This window comes from Mytilus californianus, unplaced genomic scaffold, assembly GCF_021869535.1.
Source record: "Mytilus californianus isolate M0D057914Y unplaced genomic scaffold, xbMytCali1.0.p SCAF_1, whole genome shotgun sequence".
NCBI classification, from domain to species: domain Eukaryota; kingdom Metazoa; phylum Mollusca; class Bivalvia; order Mytilida; family Mytilidae; genus Mytilus; species Mytilus californianus.
In genome coordinates, this window is record NW_026262581.1 from 71,335,151 (window position 1) to 71,357,205 (window position 22,055).

General features: G+C 31.8%; 2 protein-coding genes across 5 annotated transcripts in view; both read left to right on the forward strand.

The window, feature by feature from the left end:
• Window positions 1–5,324, forward strand: part of LOC127723408 (uncharacterized) — a 31,449-nt gene extending 26,125 nt beyond the window's left edge. For both annotated transcript variants that reach the window (XM_052230037.1, XM_052230026.1), the window contains 4 exons: window positions 1,924–1,994; window positions 2,340–2,414; window positions 2,794–2,934; window positions 4,555–5,324. In XM_052230037.1, the coding sequence (XP_052085997.1) occupies window positions 1,924–1,994; window positions 2,340–2,414; window positions 2,794–2,934; window positions 4,555–4,713 (446 nt within the window). In that variant the 3' untranslated portion in view covers window positions 4,714–5,324. The remainder of the gene's footprint in view (window positions 1–1,923; window positions 1,995–2,339; window positions 2,415–2,793; window positions 2,935–4,554) is intronic.
• A 6,289-nt stretch (window positions 5,325–11,613) lies between these two features.
• Window positions 11,614–22,055, forward strand: part of LOC127723384 (uncharacterized) — a 28,267-nt gene continuing 17,825 nt past the window's right edge. The window contains exons 1-9 of one of the 3 annotated variants that reach the window (XM_052229992.1): window positions 11,614–11,872; window positions 13,576–13,850; window positions 14,714–14,793; window positions 15,264–15,381; window positions 17,858–17,932; window positions 18,235–18,329; window positions 19,128–19,201; window positions 20,053–20,132; window positions 20,527–20,625. In XM_052229992.1, the coding sequence (XP_052085952.1) occupies window positions 11,773–11,872; window positions 13,576–13,850; window positions 14,714–14,793; window positions 15,264–15,381; window positions 17,858–17,932; window positions 18,235–18,329; window positions 19,128–19,201; window positions 20,053–20,132; window positions 20,527–20,625 (996 nt within the window). In that variant the 5' untranslated portion in view covers window positions 11,614–11,772. The remainder of the gene's footprint in view (window positions 11,873–13,575; window positions 13,851–14,713; window positions 14,794–15,263; window positions 15,382–17,857; window positions 17,933–18,234; window positions 18,330–19,127; window positions 19,202–20,052; window positions 20,133–20,526; window positions 20,626–22,055) is intronic. The other 2 variants (XM_052229978.1, XM_052229981.1) reach the window with 2 other exon arrangements.

Consider the following 22,055-nt stretch of genomic DNA (forward strand, 5'->3'; position numbering starts at 1 on the left):
ATAGATAGACGGGGCTTCAGCTTGTATACATTATACTCAATAACATTTAAATATAATGTATACAAGCTGAAGCCCCGCCTATCTATTGATTGCAGATTTCAATCTTAATTACAATGCTTGAGCAAACATTTGTACAAACAAAGCAAGCAATCTATTCAAACCTTTAAACTACAAGCATTAGGAAAATAGCTCTAAAAGTTACATTAATTTAGTTCAAGATAAACAAGGAAATGAGATAAAATGAATTATAAAAAGTTAAATTTTAACAGATCATGTCTGATAAATTAACTAATAAAATATATAAATTGTTAATAATTTCATTTTGAATATATGAATATAGCTTTGTATTAATCAAATTTATTGATGTATTAATGTATGAGCTAACAAGCGAATATAAAGATAGAGTTGTAGAAATTATGAACTATATTGTAATACAATTGGGATGCTGAGTTAACCAATGGTTATCTTGCTTAGTAAATATTTATTACATCAATTATTAAATGTTTTGAAGATATGCCACAATCTGATTGACAAATTCATATTTACATAAATGTTAACATAAAAATAACTTTATTTTAAACATATATATGACTCTGATTACCTCAATTTCAAAAACTTTTTTGTACATCTGTGTTTATTTAAAGCAATACATCCGATGAAATAGTATGACAACTATTATCGAAATACCATAATTCTTGGCTTCCTGTTTACACATACATTTCTCACATTTTTATGAAAAATAAGTCCTTGAATGACGTTTGCCTACAATTTTGAATGCAACTAAATACTTTATGATAATATCAAAATCGTAAGGATAATAGTATTGTACTTTCTAATAAGCATTCCAAATCATAGTTTCATAATTATATTATATTAGACGTCATTCACTGCTCAGTTGCTGATTTGTTAATACAAAGATAAATGCAGTAATTCCATATTGATAGAATTTTAGTTTATTTTATTTTTCTTATATGGATTTGATTTTGGATAAAACAACATATTCACCTGCGAAAAATGAATATTAACCGCGCAAAACGTCGCGTGCATTGACGTATATAATTATGGTAAACTTGTTTGATTTACCATTAGTTTTGGTAAATAATTGTCATTACATACATGTAGATGTTCTCTCTCAGAATACGGATTAAAACAATTGCTGTCTTTTGTTTCAGTAAATATGTGGTTTTATTGACTTTTGAAAAAACTGATATTCACTTCGGCCGTTGCGTCTGTGAATATCAGTTTGTCATAAGTTAATAAATCCACATATTTACCTCATCAAAAGACAGTAAGTGTATAGCATCTTACAAATATACCTTTTCGTTTTGACATTCAAATCTTGATAATATTTTGTTTTAGTTATTTTGGTACTGACAATAATCCCATTTAGAAATCAAGAGTTTCTGGTTTGGTTTTAATTTAACATACAGAACGAGCTTGTTTTTATCGAATGTAAAGAAATCGGAATTTACAAAAAGTCTGTTTGCATTTTCTTACAAATTTGGAAGAACAATCGCTAGGGTAAATCCCAAACGTTCATTATCGTCTAATTAACTTTATTACAGGATGTGTCATGTTCACCTAGTAGAAACTACTTTAGAATCTTACGCCGCGTGCGACGAATGCATAGCATGCATATGTTCACTATGCCCAAGCATCCAGTCTCAAACCATCTTGAGTTGATGGTCTAACTCTTTTCACTGTTTTGTTTTAATTATCAAATGTAAATTTTGCACATGGAATTGAGATGAGCTCACATCAGTAAAAAACTTAAAAATGTCCATTAAGACTTATCTCCATTACAGTAAGATTCCAAGTCTAACCGTCAACTCACCCAAAAAGATGACGATACCAGTCCCTTGACTAAAACTGACGATTTGGTATATACCATTGTAATTTTTAAAAATCGTTTGTTCTTAATAGCTGTCAATTCTTCAAAAGACGAAGGACGACGGACAATCTTAGATGACTGGGATGCCGCCACTAAATTTAAGGTATGTTAAATGAAAATTGTTTGTCGTATATCGATGTACATTTATGTATTTTATTTTTCTATAACTTAAATTTTGGGATTTAAAGGCAGTTGCAGTTGACCCATGATTTTTAGCACTTGTTTTTCACTGAAATTTTTATTTTAGTTGTTGATATAAATTTAACTTGTATGTATAGTTTCTGTAAATATTGAAAAAGTTGTATTTTAAAAAATTGACATCAGAAGTACAAATCATTTATTGTTATTCAAATGCCAATTATTGGATCATGGGCAGTATAGATATTGCAAGGTACCGAGTTCTTCATATAATTCACAGATTTACACACTTCTGATTAATTTATTTCAGAAAACAGAGCTGACTGAGGCAGATCTGAACCCACAATTTGTTCATGTGCAGACCATAACTGAAGGACAAACTTTCGTAAGTAGCTAGATTTAATTAAAACAGAACAAAGAAAATTAACTCTACTTTTCTTTTAAAAATGTTATGCTGCACGATTCACATTCAACGAATATAATTATAATAAAACAATGTTCCGACCGGCAAGGTTTGGGATCAATAATAAAAATTATATTAATTTTGCTTTAATGAACTTTTCCCAGAAAAAGGGTCTGAATAATCATGATGATAATGTTTTAATTGTATTGTCAAAACGAACTTCATTATCATGAGAGATATTTTTCAAAATAAAAAACAAAACAAAACAATACAACATAATAAACACATCTTAAAATTGCCACAATGAAAACAAATCCCAGTTTAATGAAGTTATAATCGTAATAGTGTTTTATACTTGCAGGGATTGCAGTATATTTTATACAAAAATCAAGTTCAGCCTAGTTTCATTGTTATAAGCAATGGCGCTGAATGTGTTAAGATTAATAGGCGGGTGTTCGAAGAAAATTTAACATACCACTTGAAAACTGACCTGAAGAAAAAGGCAAGTATCAATTAAAACTTTATAATCAATTATAAATTGTTGTATAATTATGATTAATGCCAAAGTAATGGGCTAGATTCGTTGTTATATTAATAAAAGCAAATATTGGTTGGTAGTAATGACATTAAAATTTATGAAAAATTACTATTTACACCAACGCTGAAAAAATAATCCTTTTGCAATGGGAAAACGACTCAACACTCGATTTGGTGCAAGGACACAGTCCCTAGTGTGAACAGTGTATAACTTGCCAATTTTTTTCATACACTTTCCCAATTTATTTCTTGATATTTTATGCATGAAATATTAAGTAAGGGGATGAAATTACATATTAAAAAAAATTTGAGAACTGAATCTTTATGTTAAGTAGTGATTAGGTCCAGTTAAAAAAGGTCAAAAATTAGTATGTCTCAAGCTGTCAAACTGAATTTTAGACCCCCTTAACATAGAATTGTCCATATTTTGAGTTAGAGCTGATAGATTTTTCTATAATTTTGATATTATTTGTCCCAATAGTACATGTAGTACACTACACTGTAAAAATCTTTTTGAGATAGAGCGGGCGCGATTTTTTTAATTTGAATTTATTGTCTAAAAGAAATGCACTACGAAATAACTGTGTTCTCGGGTCATATAATAAGGAAAAGAAAGAATGTAAAATATCAACTCATGACGCAAAATATCCACATGCACATAAAAAACAAAAGCAAAGGAACAGCGCTTGTATTGTAGTTCTTCATTTCAAATGAGAGCTCTTCCACCTGCCTGGAGCCAAATCTCTCACCTAACAAGTTCGGCGATGCCCCCCCCCCCCCCCCCCCAATTCTTGAACCGGTTTGAGTGGAATTATTTGCTCAATGTCGATCACATTACAATACACTGGGGAATAAAGCTGTGTGGTAAAATCAACTCATTGTAATGCGAATATGCACAAAAGTATCAACGATTATTTTGGAAACACAAATTTCCATTACAAAATGATAACTCTGATAGCTTCTTTTTGCAATTTTATTGGGGTCAATACAATTGCAGGAAATAAAAAAACAAACGAAAATAAGCAGATCACTACACAGAAGTCTAAAGATTGAGCAACTTTGTCATATCCTAAAAAGTTCAGGTTTTGTTTAATTCACCGCCTAAAAGTGTCAGAGTAATATAGTATTGTGCAAATTACCGTCTTTCTGGTTATTTTTCTCTTTTAAAATGGTAAATTGAGTACTGCCAGATCAAGTTAACTGAAATTTGGATGAACTCAATTAAAAAGTTCATGCAAATCCAACTGCCTTTACTCACATGCTTGCTTGTTTGTTTTATACATACATAATAGAAAAACAAAGGATATGGGGTATCCATCCATTACACAAAATCAGTACATGCACAGCAAAAAACACACAAAAAGCAAAGGAACAGCGCTTTTATTGCTGTTCTTCATCTAATATACATGCCTGTATTACCTTTAAGCTGATTTCAGTTGTCTACTATCTTATAAAACTGTTTAATTTATGGATATGGTTTTGTTTATCAAAGATGGGGTTCAGTTTGTTTTGATGTATGAACGGAAACCATTTTTTTTTAATTTGCCCGACATTGATTTAATTAAATGTTTTATATGTTTTTAAGGTTCCTCCTTATCCAACAGATGAATATATGCAAGACAGATTGGTAACACAAATGAACTGGGAATCATATAAAGACATTTTGATAAACAATATTGTGGAAGAGAGTAAGGGACACAATCATGACAGATATAGTTATAAATATCCAGGAATAAAACTGTGATACGATTTGGACAGATATATCTATATTATATATAAAGTCAAGACTGTGATGCAATTTGGATAGATTTGTCCATAAATGTGCTTGAATAAAACTGTGATACAATTTGGACAGATATATATATACAAATGTCCTGGGATAAAACTGTGATACAATTTGGACAGATAATCCATAAATGTACTTGAATTAAACTGTGATAAGATTTAGACAGACATAGCTTTGAATTTCATGGAATAAATCTGATGTGACCTTGACATACATAACGATATTTCTTTTCTTATTAGATAATCTATGATAAGACTTTTACAGGGACAAATGTATCCGTATAAATGATCTTGAATATATTGTGATAAAATTTGGACAGATATTTGTAGAAATGTACGCCATAAAATAAAAATTTAGACGAAATCTCTGGACGAATACATGTAAAGTTATCAGCGACACAGAGAGAAACTCGTCACAAGTAATAAAAGTGCTAAATGTTCTTGACAAACACTGAATAGATCAGAATTTAGATTAAATAGACGTTACTTATATGTCATTGATCGTTTTGCCTGTTTTGAACTGAATTGTATTGGTGCTTATAAATAGAAATAAAGGAATAAAAAAAATGATATGGGTGTACATGCGAGGAAATTAAAAAAATATATATTCTCATTATGATGCTTACTTAATCAATCTGTCAATATATATGTTACAGGCATTTTCTAAATTTAGGCATTTTCTAAAATGCCTGCTAGATCAGTCATTTTACATAATGACTAATTTTTCTAGGCATGTTATGCCTGAATTTATTTTAGAGAATGAAATGTTAAAAAACAATTGAAAGCTTTGAACAACAGATCAGTTTTATTTATGAACATTAATTATTGAATGTTAAAGCTTGCATTTTAAGAATTTTAATAATCAAAATTAAATATTTTACTGAATTATTCCAAATTCACACAAGCACAGAACTCGACAATAAGTTGTTATTTCTTAAAATGTTTGAATGACCGAACTGTTACACAATATTTGTCCTGATTTTTTGCAAATGCATTGTTTGGCGTAAAATCTGGTTTTAGCACTTCGACCACATTTGGAGAAACCTGGATCATGACACATTTAGCTCTTTCATTACATTTTCTGATAAAACACTTAACGTTGAACAACATTGAGTTTCGCAATAAGCACACGCGTCACACATGAATATCTTCTTTTTCAAATGTTCCCAAAAGATTAAAACACATAATCATGGTTAGTTTGACTTGTATCTTTTGACTTATAGCTTTTAACGGACTGAAGCAGACCTGCTCATGACGGGTGATGCATCTATAGCAGGAGACCCTTACCCTGTCAATGCACCGTTATTTGTCACTTCTTGGTCGATTTTCCAGAATTTAGCCACAGTTACCTACTGTCTCATTAATTCATCAGATTGCAAAGACCCAAGAATTCCCTTGAGGCAGTGAAGATGAAGATACTCATATCTTAAATTTGTATCACAACCAAACACGGCCTTGTATGGCAAAACCCATGCTATCGAGGGGAATTTGTTTGGATGTGGATGTGGATGTATAAATTCTCATTATTTCTGAATTGGGACATTAACTGTATTGCCGCATGTTAGTAAGGTGCAACACTCTCTGCACGTTAAGAGCTCTATGACCTTTCTGCAGGTGGAATGTTCTGTCCCTATTCAAAATACCTTCATTTCAATTGAAAGCGACAGTCGAAATTCCTGTCCTTTATACAGGTCAATCCACTGCAGAAAAAAACCCATATGAATTATAAACAAATTGTTCTCGTCTTATAAATGCATGAAATATTTGCTACTGAAAGCAAACAAACAGCAATCAGTCAATTAAAAACAAACTTCTTTGTCTCTGCTTCATATATTTCACTTCTTTTTGTTTTATTGAAAGAACAATTTGCCATTTAGACAAAATAATCATAAATTCATTTCTAGTATCTGAAATACAGGGTTAGTACATACTTAACATAAGTTTCAGACCTTCACAGCTGGTTTTTGAACAATAAATTAATTCTACCGAACCATTAGTTATTTTCTTTGCAAGATGTTGTGTTTTTGTCATATGCACCTCAATGATATCTTTTTTCTACAAATTGGCTGAAACTGAAAGGCAATTTGTTGAATTTTGTTTCAAAATTTCAGTCATTTTAGAAAATGACTAGGCATTTTTAGTCATTTTATAATGCCTGTCAACGTTAGGAATTTTATAAAATGCCTGCAACATATATAAACTGTACACTTGGCACTAAGAATTAAAAAAATGCATATTTGAATCAAGAATTACAGTCAAGTCTCAATATATAACTAAAAACTGTAATAGCAACCCCTCTCCCACAAAAAAAACCAAACAAGACAGACCACTGGCATATTGATCAATATTATTCCTTACAAGAAGTAATAATCTTGAGCAGCAATCATGTAATTACGCTAGGTTTTTCTTAATACGATTAATGCATTATTAGGTTACTGACCTTTCTTGAATTGCATATACTTTATACTAATATGCATCGATTCATACTTTAAGTTTACAAAATCTATAGAATAAAGAGTATATTTGGGAACCACAAAACATATTATTTTACTTCAAAGCGGCATTAGCTGCGCTTTTGACAGTATAAGTTTAAAAAAAAAAATGTTTGTTTAATATTTTGCTCAAACGTTTACAAGAATGAAATATTGAGTAATAATTCGCAATTAGCAGTCAATTTTGTGTAATTTTGTCAAAAAAAGACCGAAAACCTAGCTGTTACAGTATTGTATTGCAATAAAATAATTCTACTTCAATTGAATCCACAGACATGCAACATAAATTTACCTCACCCGGTTTTTGATTGCGCATGTGCTCAGCATATTCAGATATTGAAAATACGGTCGGGTGGAAAGTAAGAATTTTAAACGAAAATAATAAGTAAAAGACCAGGTAAAGAAAAAAGAATGTTCTTTTTGTGGAAAGATCATCATTTTTTTTTGTGCGGAAAATTTTCAAATTAATAGATTTTTTTGAAATTTAATACCCTCGACTTATCACTCTGTTTGACTAATGAGCATTTCATCGTATACCACCAGCAAGGCTGTAATAAAGGAACTTACACACTGCTAACTGTGGTCATGCATTGGCTTAGACCAACTAGCATTACAGCGCGTAGTAAATGAAATACTCTAGGTCTATTGTCAGATCAGACTTAATCCTAGCGGCGACTTCTAGAAGAGAGGCGAAAGATACCAAAAGGGACATTCAAACTCATAGGTCGAAAATAAACTGACAACGCCATGGCTAAAAAAGAAAAAGACAAACAGACAAACAATAGTACACAAAACAAAACATAGAAAACTAAAGACTGAGCAACACGAACCACACCAAAAACTGGGGGGTGATCTCAGGTGCTCCGGAAGGGTAACAGATCCTGCTCCACATGTGGCACCCGTCATGTTGCTCATGTTAGTACAGACCCTGTAATAAGTCTAATTCGGTAAGTCACATTCTGGAAAAGGGGACGGGATTGTAGTTAAGACATTAGGAACATATCCGATATCATCTGTGAAATGGATATTCCGAAACGGTCAACCAACTCGTGATGGCGTCCGTAAAATTTACGAAGGGATGATTTCAACTTCACCACAACTTATGCGCAATATTACGGATATGACATGCGAAACAAGATGTTTGCTCATATTTTCGACGCAGTTGGGCTTCTTTTTTTATCGGAACTCGTTTAAGTGGCATAAAGTTGCAATGATTACGTGATAGGATAAATATATTTAGTTCCATTTATAACCTGTCCCAAGACAGCTATTTTGTTAGTTGTTTTCGTTGTCTCTTTTCTTTCTTCTTTAGAACTTGTTTGTAGGTTGTATACATTTTATATATATCATTACGCGGAACAGTTTAGACTTTGTTATATATCTGAGTGCTTATCCATCATTTAATTGTGTTGTTTCTTGTCTTTTTTAATTTACGTTTATCCCACAATATCATTTAATTCATGTTGATTGTTAAAAGTACTGCGACTGATGCCACATAAGTATATACATTCTGTATAAATCAACATATTGCAATTGTCTGACTCGCACGCGTGTTTATCCCGTGTTCCAGTTACTAGTATGTCTTATTCTCAGTTTTCTTTTTTGACGTAAGAAAAGGAAACCAAACAGTCCTAATGTTTCTGGATTGATTTGTTCTCTTTATTTCCTAAATTAGAATGAACAATTACATTTCTATAACACAAGCAGCCTTATAACAAGAATAAAAGAAAACATAGAGCAAAAAGAATTAAAGTGCGTTTATTTTGTTTGGGAATTTATATTTAACTGTAAAAAAAATCAATGCTGAAATAGTAGGTCATTTTGATAAACACATTAAAATGATCCACACACCAGCTTCACATGATGTCTCTCTAATTGTCAGAGTTCAATTAATGAATGAAATCATTTACAACACCAAGTACGGCTAACATCATCCGCATCATCTTGTTGAAATCAACGAATTAGATTTCCAACCTGGTGAAACACCAACAATTCCGGAAAGCATGCTAATTTTATTCCACAACTTTTTCAATGTATAATGAAAAGTTAAACAACGTCAATGGGACTACAACCGCTCAAAGAACATTGACCTTTCTTCATTGTTACCAAGCCAAATTTTACCATGACTCAGAGTTAAATATCAAAGTTTTAATGCTGATCATTGGAACGAGAACCGCACAACGTTACAGTCTATGAATAGCTAAACTAAATTCCGAACGGGATAAAAAAAGACAACTAGATATCAAAAAAGAAAACTTTATCCAGATATTTATCTTTTTACGCTTTTATAATTAAATTATTTAGAGACAACGAGTGTTCTTAACCATTTAAGACCCTTGTTTCGTGAATAAAATAACATGTACATGTTTTGTTATTTCGGATTGTCATGCATTTATTTTCAATTTTTATATGCCCGTTGTCCGTCCGTCTGTCCGTCCGTCCGTCCGTCCGTCCGTTCGTCGTCAACATGTCGGACAATAATTCAAAAACACTTAAACCAATTTGCATGAAACTTTGGTGAATTGTTTATATCTATTAACGTGAGCCCCCTTTCGATTTTTATAAATTTTAGATTTTACGTTTCCGAGTTATTGTGTGTTATTCATTAAAATAGGGGGATTTTCCAGTTTTCGGACAATAACTAAAAAATGCTCTGAGCAGTTTTCAGGAAACTTTGGTGAATTGTTTATATCTATTGACGTGAGCTCCCTTCCGATTTTTATAAATTTTAGAATTTACGTTTCCGAGTTATGGGGTTTTATTCATTAAAAAAGGGCGATTTTCGAGTTTTCGGAGAATAACTCAAAAGTGCTTAGAGCAGTGATGACTGGTTTATGTGTATTAAAATAACCTCACTTTAGTTTTTTTTATAAATTTCTGATATGACATTGAATAGTTATGGAACTTTATTCTTTGAAAAAGCGACGGGCGTATCATGCGCTCATGGCGCAGCTCTTTTTTCACATTCCTGTTAGATCTATATCCATATAATTATCATTACTTGTATGAATCCATCCGTACTTTTGATTGGCTTCCGCGCTTCATACAACATGTGCTTCGGTCAACGCTTTTACATCCCAATAAAATTACAAAAAGAAGCATTAAATTCTTAAATATTATTAGTAGTAGTCCATGCAAGAATCTTGCAAATCGAAATTGTGTGATACATCTAATGAAAAACTACAAATGTTTCCTTTTGTCCATCATTAGCAATATGGGTTTGCATGAAAGGAACTAGAACACACCCGTGACTGAATTAAAGTACCTATGCCTTATTTTAAGCATGGATTTTTAGTATTCGTATTGTCATCTGATAAAAGTCATGCTGATTGTAAGGTACACACTTTTCTCTGCTTTCAAAATCTTTCTGTTTGAACCCGTCCTGGTTTTCTTACTACAATAAACTTACTATAAATTGAATTTAATCTTTTAACTAATTAACCAAAATTAATAGTGGTATTGAGGTGGAAGAAAACAGACCTGTTAAATAGTGTACTATAGTGTAACATAGGTATAAAACAACTACCGCAAGAATTCCAGGTTCTCCTGATAGAGGATGGATTATAGAAGGTAACAGTAACTACATCCAGAAACTACATGTACATGTGACATATACAATTGGTATCGGTATCGGATTCGACCCAAAACTTGTTAATCTTTGGTAACATTAATTATGTGGAAAACAAAAGGACCTGGAATGGTGTAATTTTTAACAACACCATTGTTCTATCGATATAAGTTATATATAAAGTAGAATTCTTTGATTCGTCGTATTTATGTCATGCCGGCTAACAAATTGGGCAATGTTTTCCATTTACAGCTTTACAAGAACAGATAGCTGACATGTATTTTACAATTTACTGTATTGAGTATCGTTGAAGCAATCTCTCATATCTCATCTGGTAAGGGTTCATATGAAAAATTATAAATAAATTTCAACATTCTTTTCTACCAAAAATAAAATATCCAATTTCATCTGTAAGCTTTCCATCCGTAAATCACAGTTTGTTTGACTGAAATTTAAGCAAAAGCGTATATATAATGATTGACAGTTAATAACAAAATCTTGATTTTGACAAAATGAAAAACTATTATTCTACTGTAAAAGTAGAAAGTAAACAAAAGTATATTGACAAATTTAAATTTTGCATGTAAAAAATATGGCCTTACAAAAGGATAAGAAACGGCGATAATAATCTGTAATTAAATCAGCCGTGTTACAAAATATAATTACTGACCTTTAAAGTAATATATACTTTATAAGTATTCTAGTGTTTTGAATAGTAATACAAGTTACTTTTAAATGACAGTTTTTTGTTTTGTGGACCATTTCCTACCTATTATTATATGAAATGGGTTTTGTTTTAAAGTCAGTCCTTAACTACTAATTATTCTGACAAAATGTGAACCGATCGATTTTAATTGTCTAGACGTACATGTTCGACAAATATGTCACTGGATTAAAATTGATGATTTAAGTTAATTAGAAATAAATAAATCCACCTGAATAACATACTGCAAAGGATATGGAAACACTTATTACAGCACCCAAACCAGGATCTAGTGCTAGTTCCAAACGTGTACAGTTCTCCAGGAGCAAGACAGAGGTTGACCTGCCTAGTAAAGGTACAAATATTTTTTATACATTGTTCTAAGCTTTAATTTTTAATTATGTAAAACTACTTACTTGAAACTTTTTAGTTTTACATATGATTACGTGTAAACTGTAGAACTTGTAACTCTTAACAGGCAATTTTCGATCACATGAATTTTACGTAATATATGCTTGCATTTTGAGATTAATATATTAAATGAAATTGGCGCATCCTGTAATTTGTTATTACATTCACGTTAAGACTTCCACACATATTTCATGTAGTGCAAATGAATGGTAAAAATTCGACTTTTAATTAAAAATGTAAATGAAGATGTGGGATATATCTTCAAATGGATGCCAACTTATCAACACAAGAAAACGTTCACAAAGAATCTATCCATTATTCAATTTTTAAATCACTTTGAGTCGCGAATATAACGAATGAATTGAACAGACTACCAAACATGGGTGGTCATCTCAGTTTTAAAAAAAAAGTACATGCACATTAAGATATAAAGAAAGACGGCCATTGACGAGTTCTTGATAGAAAACATTTTAAGAAAAGTGAAATATTAAAACAAATTACATGAAGTTGACGTCATACCACGTTAGCGAATGTTGCCTGTGATGGCGAAATATCACTAGAGTAACCATTATGTCTCACTGATGTAAACTCCACATTCTACCCATGTTTTGTGTTTGTATTGATTGTTTTATCGAATAATGTAAATATTAGCAGTATATTTAATGTGCAATAAATTAAAAACAATATAAAGCCATAACAATACTAAATCATAATATTAAAAACATAAGTAAATATAAACACGTAAATAAATAAATAAATAAATAAATAGATAAATAAATAAATAAATAAATAATCAGTTAAAGCCCAAAACCAATCTATATATTTGAAATTTTAACGAGCTATCGTGATCATTTTAAACAAATGCAGTTTGAAATTTAAGAATAAAATTTGTATTAAGTCATATCAAATTTAGATACCTATATCGTCGTACTTCCATTCAGTTGAATTAATGAATATATTTGCATCTTATGAGTTTTTTATGACGTGAAAAACAGGTGGTCTTAAAACTTTAAGAATTTTACACTATTTTATTGAAATTTTTTGGAATGGACTTCACAAACTTTTAAGAATATTTCAAATCTACCCATTTCATCATTTAAGATGCAATAATTTATTGAAATAAATCTACCAATAGTTTTGAGTAAAAAATCATAAAGGAGTCCACGGAACCATGTTTCTTACCTGCGATTATTGACCGCTGTCAGTGTAAAGGCGTAATATCGACTGTAAAATACGGAATAGAAAAATCTTAATTTCTAATAGATTAGCTTGGGTTTAAACTTCATAACTATCCATGAAGGGATTACAAATATATCATAAACAAAAATCAATCCCAGATTGCAAAAAAAGTTCATCTATAAATAAAATACTGAAAATAAGAATAAATAATTTTAGAAATTTTGCTCGGGATACAGTCTTTTGGTCAGACTGAAGCTTATGTCCGAATTTCATAAAATTCCATAAAGGTTTGACACATTTATTGATTTTCAAAAAAAATTTCAACCACAGACTGAAACTAAATGTTGACAAAGCGGACACCGACGACGATGTTTAGGATCGCTATGTCTCGCTTTCGCGACATCAATGTCGCAGGTTCGACAAAAATGGTTAATTATATGCCTTGGGAATTTTTTTGTTATTATACAGATGAGTCTCAAAGACGAACAAAATCAGCGACCAGACTTTCCTCCAGACGTTCACGTCGCTTATTCTCGGAATGCACAGTAACATCAACCTTAACAGACACCGGAAGTTCACCTAGACAACAGATGTTGCTGAGAAGAGTGCTCAAATCACGTGACAGCAGACGATCTAATAAAGAAGAAGGGAAATTCCCGTCTCCAACAACAGACTATAGACGACTTGGTAGTGTCAGATCGTATGCGAGTAGTATCAGCATAGCTCGAAAGGAAAGGGATGCAGTAGGTTTTATGAATTAGATATATGTTATTTAAAAAAATGATGATCGTCAATTTAAAAATTGTAAGAAGGACATCTCGGTATATAAGATATGATTCATTACATTGGTATTCGTGTTTCTCAATACTTGTTTTATTTTCTAACTTTTTGGTTGTTGTTTCTATACAACAAATCTTTCAGAGGGAACAACTGCACATATCACTGATTTCGGATAGTTAGAATTCGTTAGCCCTGAAACACTTTAAAAAAAAACGACAACAAAATTACCAAATGCCTTCGTTAGAAAGTAAAATAACAAAAATACCGAGCTCCAAGGAAAATTCAAAACGGAAAGTTCCTTATCAAATGGCAAAATCAAAACCTCAAACACATCAAACGAATGGAAAACAACTGTCATATTCCTGACTTGGTACAGGCATTTCCTTATGTAGAAATGGTGGATTAAACCTGGTTTTATAGCTAGCTTAACCTCTCACTTGTGTGACAAACGCATATAATTTCATTATATTGACAACAATGTGTGAGAAAAACAAAAAGACATAATAGGCAAAAATGTCAAAAATTGGGGTACAGCAGTCAACCATTTGCTTCTGTTTCGGAAATATCATCACAAATAAAAAATGTTTTCCGGTCGTGGAGTTTCTTAGATTGACAGTGGCGTTGACAATAAGGACAGGTTAATTAGAATTGATGATTCTGGATGAAGACACGGGAAAGGTCTATATACACGTGGTCACCAGTTAACTTTATATTAGCGTTATGTTGTATATTCTAATACTCCAGTTTTGCAACGTAAAAGCATTACTTAAAAGCTAAAATCATTTTATAAATTACATGGTTATAAAGCATATATTTTCATTTATAGAAACTGAAGTTCAAGCTTAAACTATGGACGCATGCGCTTGTTTACTTTCAGAAGTTGCATAAGAAAATAATTCGAAACAAGTAAGTGAAACAGCTACATGTAATTCATGACTTTAACAACAGTACAAAATGCTCGCCTTCAAGATAAGCATCAATTTTTATATTAGCAAGTGCATAAAAAACAAGGGTAAAATATGGCCATGTTGCTATACTTACATGTACTGTAAATTTATTCTGATTACACAAACAAATCTATTGACCTGCTTTCTATAAACTCTCAATTCACAAGAGACGTTGAAAGTTTTTACATATATTCTTCTTTTTCCATTCACTGCTTAAACGAAAGTCAAAATGATCTTCTTTGATAATTATTCATACTTTTTTATACCAGTAAACTAAACATTGTGGATGAAAGGGTGTCTAACGATGGATGTGGAAAAAGAACACATTGAAAAAATAAAGTATCCGGTCAAAAGTTTATGTATTGACAAGACATATAGCATATATTTCACACTATTACACATATAAAACAAAATCTATTGATTTAATAGTCAGGAATTGGAAGCGTTTAAGAAACAAATGGATTATACGGAAGGAAACTTTGTATCATCAGAAGAAAGCACCATTCATGTTGGATTAGATGTTGATCGTTTCAAACCAGTTACACAGGTATAAATACGAATATCGGTTTTTTCATCATCTAATGCAAATATTTTTTTTTATCATTTCCAACATTTTAGAAAAAGCACAAATACCCTACTGAAAACCAAAACAAAAAACTGAGATAACAGTTGATAAAATAGTAGACACTTTTGTAAATTATTCTCTCTAGTAAAAACTACATTTGTAAGAATACCTTAAATTTAATAAAAAAAATTAAAAAAAAAGACTTACACACTTAACTGTTCATAGTCTACGGAAGCGTATTAACGCCACACATTTTCTTTTTTTATATTTCCTCCTATGTTTGCGTTACAACGCACACCTTTGCGAAATAACGCAAACCTTTTGCGTTATAACGCAAACCTTTGCGAAATAACGCAAACCTTTGCGTTATAACGCAAACCTTTGCGAAATAACGCAAACCTTTTGCGTTATAACGCAAACATTTGCGTTAAAACGCAAACCTTTGCGATATAACGCAAACCTTTGCGTTATAATGCAAACATCTTGATTTCAATTATTCATTAAGTTTTGTATATTTATGTCCGTCTATCATTGAATTTCGGTTGCGTTTTAGTTAAGAAAAGAAACCATAAATACAAGGCCAAATCATTATAATAAATATGCATATTTAGGAATAAAGTATCAGAAAAGTATATAATTTCACAAGAAAAAAGATATAGTATAGGCATATTTTAATTGAAAGGCCAACATTTTGAAAATTTTGTTTAAGTACATAAGAGCAAAAATAATGTCATACAATTGTGAAACTGTCAAGTCAATTAGACAAAATGATCTTTCTGCTTTAAAATGAATGATTAAGAATTCAAAAAAACATTTTTTTTTAATTTGATGTAAGAAATCTCAGAATATGATAAAGATTCTTTGATAAAAAGTCATGAAACTGTCATTTCAATCTAGTGAGGTAACTTTTAAGATGCTTGGGTAGCTATTTGAGAACATGATTTTATTAATAAAACATCTTCATTTTATACGTTTATTGCAAAAGGGTAGCTCGTTTGAATCTTACCAAACTTACACAATCCTCAAACGAGAGCTTACTTTGGAAGTACATCTATTATCGGCTATAGCTTTATAAGCAGGGTTGATTTTTATTTCTTTCGGTATAACTTCAATCACTCAATTTTCTTTGTAATATTTATACATGTATTGTCATGTACATCATTTTTGGGGCCCTTTATAGCTTGCTGTTCGGTGTGAGCCAAAGCTCCGTGTTGAACACCGTACTTTGACCTATAACGGTTCACTTTTAAAAATTGTGACTTGGATGGAGAGTTTTCTAATTGGCACTCAAACCATATCTTTATATCTATTATCCTGCTCATTATTAGTCAATAGTATGTTCCAAATATTCAGGCATATTACTTTGCAATGAGTATACAAAGGGGGTAAATTTTAATATATGCAGCCTCCTCCATTAATAACCGCTGCTTCCTTTGAATCTTAAGAGAAATAAGATAAAACAAATGTTTGCATTATTACGCAATGAAAGGTTTGCGTTATATCGCAAATGTTTGCGTTATAACGCAAAAGGTGCGTTATTTCGAAAATGTTTGCGTTATATCGGAAATGTTTCCGTTATAACGCAAAGGTTTGCGTTAAACATAGGAAAACATATTAAAAAATAAAGTTGTGTGGCGCTATTACGCTTCCGTAATAGTCTTGCATTAGAAAACACGTCAATTAAAATTGATAATAGGAAGAAAGAAATTCTGGTTTAACAAATATAAATACATGTTTGAACATTTCAATATAAAAATATATGTAAAGTTTGCATGGTAATACAATAACCCAGCAAAAATAAACCAAAAGTCCTGTAGAGGTTAACGTGCAAACTTCAACAGCAGTCTAGTGTCTTACACAATATGTCCAGCTATAAATCGCCCAAAGTATTAAAAGGACGTGCATAAATTAAACAAAACTACTTATCAACGATCAGCCACCAACACTTAAGATTCTGAACAAAAAAACCCGCATTCATATTAATTTTATTTGTGTATTTGATGAATATCAAAAGACTAAGGATCGTGTTCTTTTCTTACTGTAAATCTGAAAATGAACAGGTCATTTTTATAGATAAACAGGGATAAAACTGAAGGGTTATTACAATATTCACCCGCGGTTGGCAATGATTCCCTCATGGAACTTGTGCCTTCATGGAATAAGTCATCATAACAAATTTTCATATAAATAGATAGATTTTCCGAATTCGCACATAAGAGAGTTGTTGATATTTTATGCCAAATATTTACTTTTAATATTAAATGAACTCGAACAACATTAAGTCCCAAGAAGCTTAATGAGCTAGGAGACTTAATTGGATGACGAGAGAAAGACTTCTACATTTAAAAATCCAAAGACCGAATAAAAAGGTGTTTAAGAAGATTTCTGAGTAAATTTGGATTTTATCTATGTAAATAATGATTTATTACATGTATGTTATAATATTTACTTTTGTTAGATACGCATGTCCAAAGAAGCAAAGAGAATATTATTGAAAGATCCCGAACAGAGGACTCTAGAAGAAATTAAACATGTAAGAGTTTACATTAACTTTGCTTACCTGATGGTAAAAAGTTTAAATTAGTTATTTTATATTTAGCTAAAATTGTATAATCGTCAATGTCTTAATTCACAGGAAAAGATATTTGAGAACTGTCTTTCAGATAACAATCTATCAACACAAGTAATTGGAACTCTCTTCCAAATGGCCAACCAACTAGATATGTGGTTATTAAATATTTGACAGAGTTTAACTTGACATCACTATTCTATCTAATCCTTTTATTTTAGTCAGTATCGGAATATGAAATCAACAAAATGTTTTTTTAATCTCAGGTTAGAACAGATTTAATGGTGACAAAAACAGAGAGCATACAAACGTTACCAGAGGACTGTCAACTTCGACTCGCAAAAAATGTTGGACTTGAAAGGTAACGAAACGAGCATAACAGTATCTTGTTTCTGAAAATTTTAATTTAACCTGTAATCCTGGTTAAATATTTTCGATTTCACAAGCTTCACTTCAAATATATATTCGAATCGGAAGTCCGCTTACGGCATTGAGAATATTGTCGCAAGAACCCAGACTAATGTTATTTCAGACACATGGCATTTGTTTTCTCGATGCCGTTTATAGCTTGCTATTCGGTATGGGTTTTGCTCAACGATGACGGCCGTACGGTGACCAACATCATTTGGTCTCAGTTGGAAATTTGCCTCATTGGCAATCATACCACATGTTCTATTCTGATACATTCTATAATGTCAGCACTGCAAAAAACCGATCTTAAGTGTCTTAAGTGTCTGATTAGAATCATTTGTGGTATCATACAAAATAGTTATCAAGTTTTTGGCTGTTGTGTAATTTGATAATTGTTAGTTTTGACGTTCCAAAACTTTGTATTTGGTATTCCAAACTTTTTATAAGTCTCGAGCTGTAGCGAACGAGACACAGTCATGTTGTGTGCAATGAGATCGATATCATAAAATAAATAAATAAAGGATATGCGGTGCTGCTGACACAAACAGGATTTGTTATCGAATGTAGTCTGCATCGAAGTTTCACAAAGTTTACAAAAAGAAAACAGAATTGCATTGCTACATGTAACATCTACGTCATTTAGTCACTTGTGGATAGTTGTCTCTTTGGCAATCATACTTTATATATCCTATCACTGAAATTTATTATCAGTGGGCACACCAGATAAAAAAAAAAATCTATCTTTCAGTTTGGGAGCAAAGAGATTTATTATAAAAGAAGGTTACGCTGCCGAATATTGTTACCTTATTATTGTTGGTTCAGGTAAGCGTAATACTATATGTGTATTTACATTACTTCTTTTAAAATGTATAATTATAAAAGGTATGTTGTTTCCGATTTGTTTCATTGAGTGTCAATATCAGCAAGCAGCTGTGACTACCATAGCTAGTTACCCGTATGCTGACCCTGCTTTAAAAATTATGTGCCGTATTTTATTTTTATGTTCAAGTTAGTGTCGTCTTATTGGTAGCTAGACTGTGCAGGATTTTTTTCTTATGTTTGACTTTTCCGACATATGTTTTAGATAGGCGAATGTATGGTTTGCCCTTAAATTTAATCCCCACCGCTTTTTCGTCGTTCGTTGTTGACTGTGAACGTCTATTTTTAGTTTTGGGGTTTTGCTTGTTGTAATGGTCTTTTGTACTGTCCAATATATCAACGATTCCTGTTTTTTTTCTTTTAGTGCCGAATGTATTTGCTTGTGCATATATATTTACTTTGGAATACGTTCTGTCTTCATTTTGTTGATGTAGGAAACTTTAATGTTTTTTTTTTAGTGTTATTGTTTTGTTAGATTGTCGTATACCCAACAATTCCCTTTATCACATAAAATTCGAAAGCAGGAAACACGAAAATTCTTGTTTATTTCACAACTCATTTTTAGACTCGAGAGCTTGATATATACTGTATAGCTATATATAGACACCTAGTGTTTAAGACCGTTGTTGACCTCTGAATCCTTGTTTTTAGACATGTAGTTACGGTATCATTTACATTTACTGCACACATGCTTTTATTTATAATCTAGTCAACATCTCGCAGTACTTTTGTCAGAATTGTAAAGAAAGTATATAAGATACATCATTTAATGTAAATATTGTCAAACATTTTAGTTATCAGAGCTTGGCTAGATGAAGGTGCTATACGAGCAACCAGTGATGACAAACCATTAAAAGAAGGTCAGATGTTTGGCGTAAGTAATAGAAGTATATAATTACTGTATACTCAAGCTAAATTAGGTGTTTAAAAAAACGCACCCAAAAGATAGCGTGCTGAGACTACAATAAACCTCATCACAGAACAATAAAATCATTGTAATATACTTCAACCGAAGGCAGCTTTCAATCTTTAAGTGACCTGACATATTTCAACATATTGACTTTTCTACCGATTTTCAAATTTCGTAATTTTCACTAAGCATATACAACATGTACAAACTTAAAAATTCTTTAAGGAATCGCATGAACTCAAAACGGAGCGACGAAGGGGTAAGCGCCTCTTGCTATGCATGGATTAACTCCCATACGGATGAGCAAAAATGCGTTAAAAAATCGATGAATATGAGTCTTTAATTCTATCTTTTACAGCCTTATATTTTCCAGGAGTCCGAGATGAAATCTTCAAGTCCACGAAAAGCGTCCTATATATCAGCTTCCTATACAGAAATTTTACGGGTATCCGCCGAGGTAGGTTATTGTAGTATCCGATTAAATAGCATATGTAAAGTAACAGTAATATTTTAGTAATTAGGCAAAATATATGAGTCGAAAAGAACAACGTAATGGTCAAAGGAAGGCAAAGAAAACATATCGCATACATTACAGAGACTGGTTTATTGATTGTTTGTGTTTAAAATCATTTTTAGATAATCAAACGAATAATTACTAGTACTTAATAACTAGCTATAGAGGTCCACGCATGGTATTTAACAGTTAAGACGAGTAATAACATAAACGGTACCAATTTTACTGCACCAAGTGCGCATTTCGACAATTAATGTCTCTTCGGTGATGCTCAAGGCCAAAACTTTTGTAAAATGAAAACTAAGACAAACGTTGTAGAGCTGATCAAACCAAAAAGGACCTAAAGTATAGCCAAATTCGGACAAGGAATCAGAGCTTTACATGAGGGAGATGCATGCCTTAATTTTTAATACCTATGCATATGCCAGTCAAGTAATAACCAGGGGCGTAGCTAGGTATCCAAAAAACTGTATGCACAAATTGCGGCAGGGGGCCTGGGGCCGCTTAAGGCCCGCATCAGGTCCAGGGCAGAGCCCTGGTAGGGGGTTCAGGGGAGGCGAAGCCCCCAGACGGAAAACGGAAAACGGATTTCAGCATTTTAGTTGCAAAATTTTGTGTACAAAAAATATTAAATTTACTGGTTATTTTATCATGATAATAATTAATATACATGAAGAAAAGTTCGAAGAATTATAAATAATTTTACAATAACATCTGGTGAATTAGCGCAGTACGATCGGAAATCTAAAAAAAAATGTATTTACAATATGCATTGCCCAGCGTAGATCAGCGTAGCCCTTTAATTAAGCAGTACATCCTATGTAGTATTTTCAAATCTATTCCTTTCTGATTGAGGATAGTTGATATATATACGTTAATTGATAGTACATATAGACGATCCTTCATTCAAAGAGTAGGCACGTAAACACTGAGACTACTATATATATTAATACTATCCTTTGGGCTAGACATCGACCATCCATCTTTCGATTCTTAATCCTTCACCCGGCCACACAAACACATACACGCACACACAGTTGATACCCAATACAGAAGTTCGGTTCTGTTCATACTATCGTTACAAAATTCAAAAAATTCATATTTTCTGATATCCTCTACTGTAAAATCCCTACCTGCTTAGGAATAATTATGGTCATTACACGTAGATCTGAGAGTACTCGAAGTTACTGAAAGCTAGTTGATTGATTGATTGCTAACTTGACGTTCAGTGGCAAATAGTTATGCATGTTCAGGACAAAAACAAATTTACAATAAATACAAAAGGTAGCCACTAGGTCCTGTAATAGGGGTCGTCCAGGATGAAGGTCTGAAAATTTGAAAATGCCATTAGAAAATTAGGAGATAACTGTATT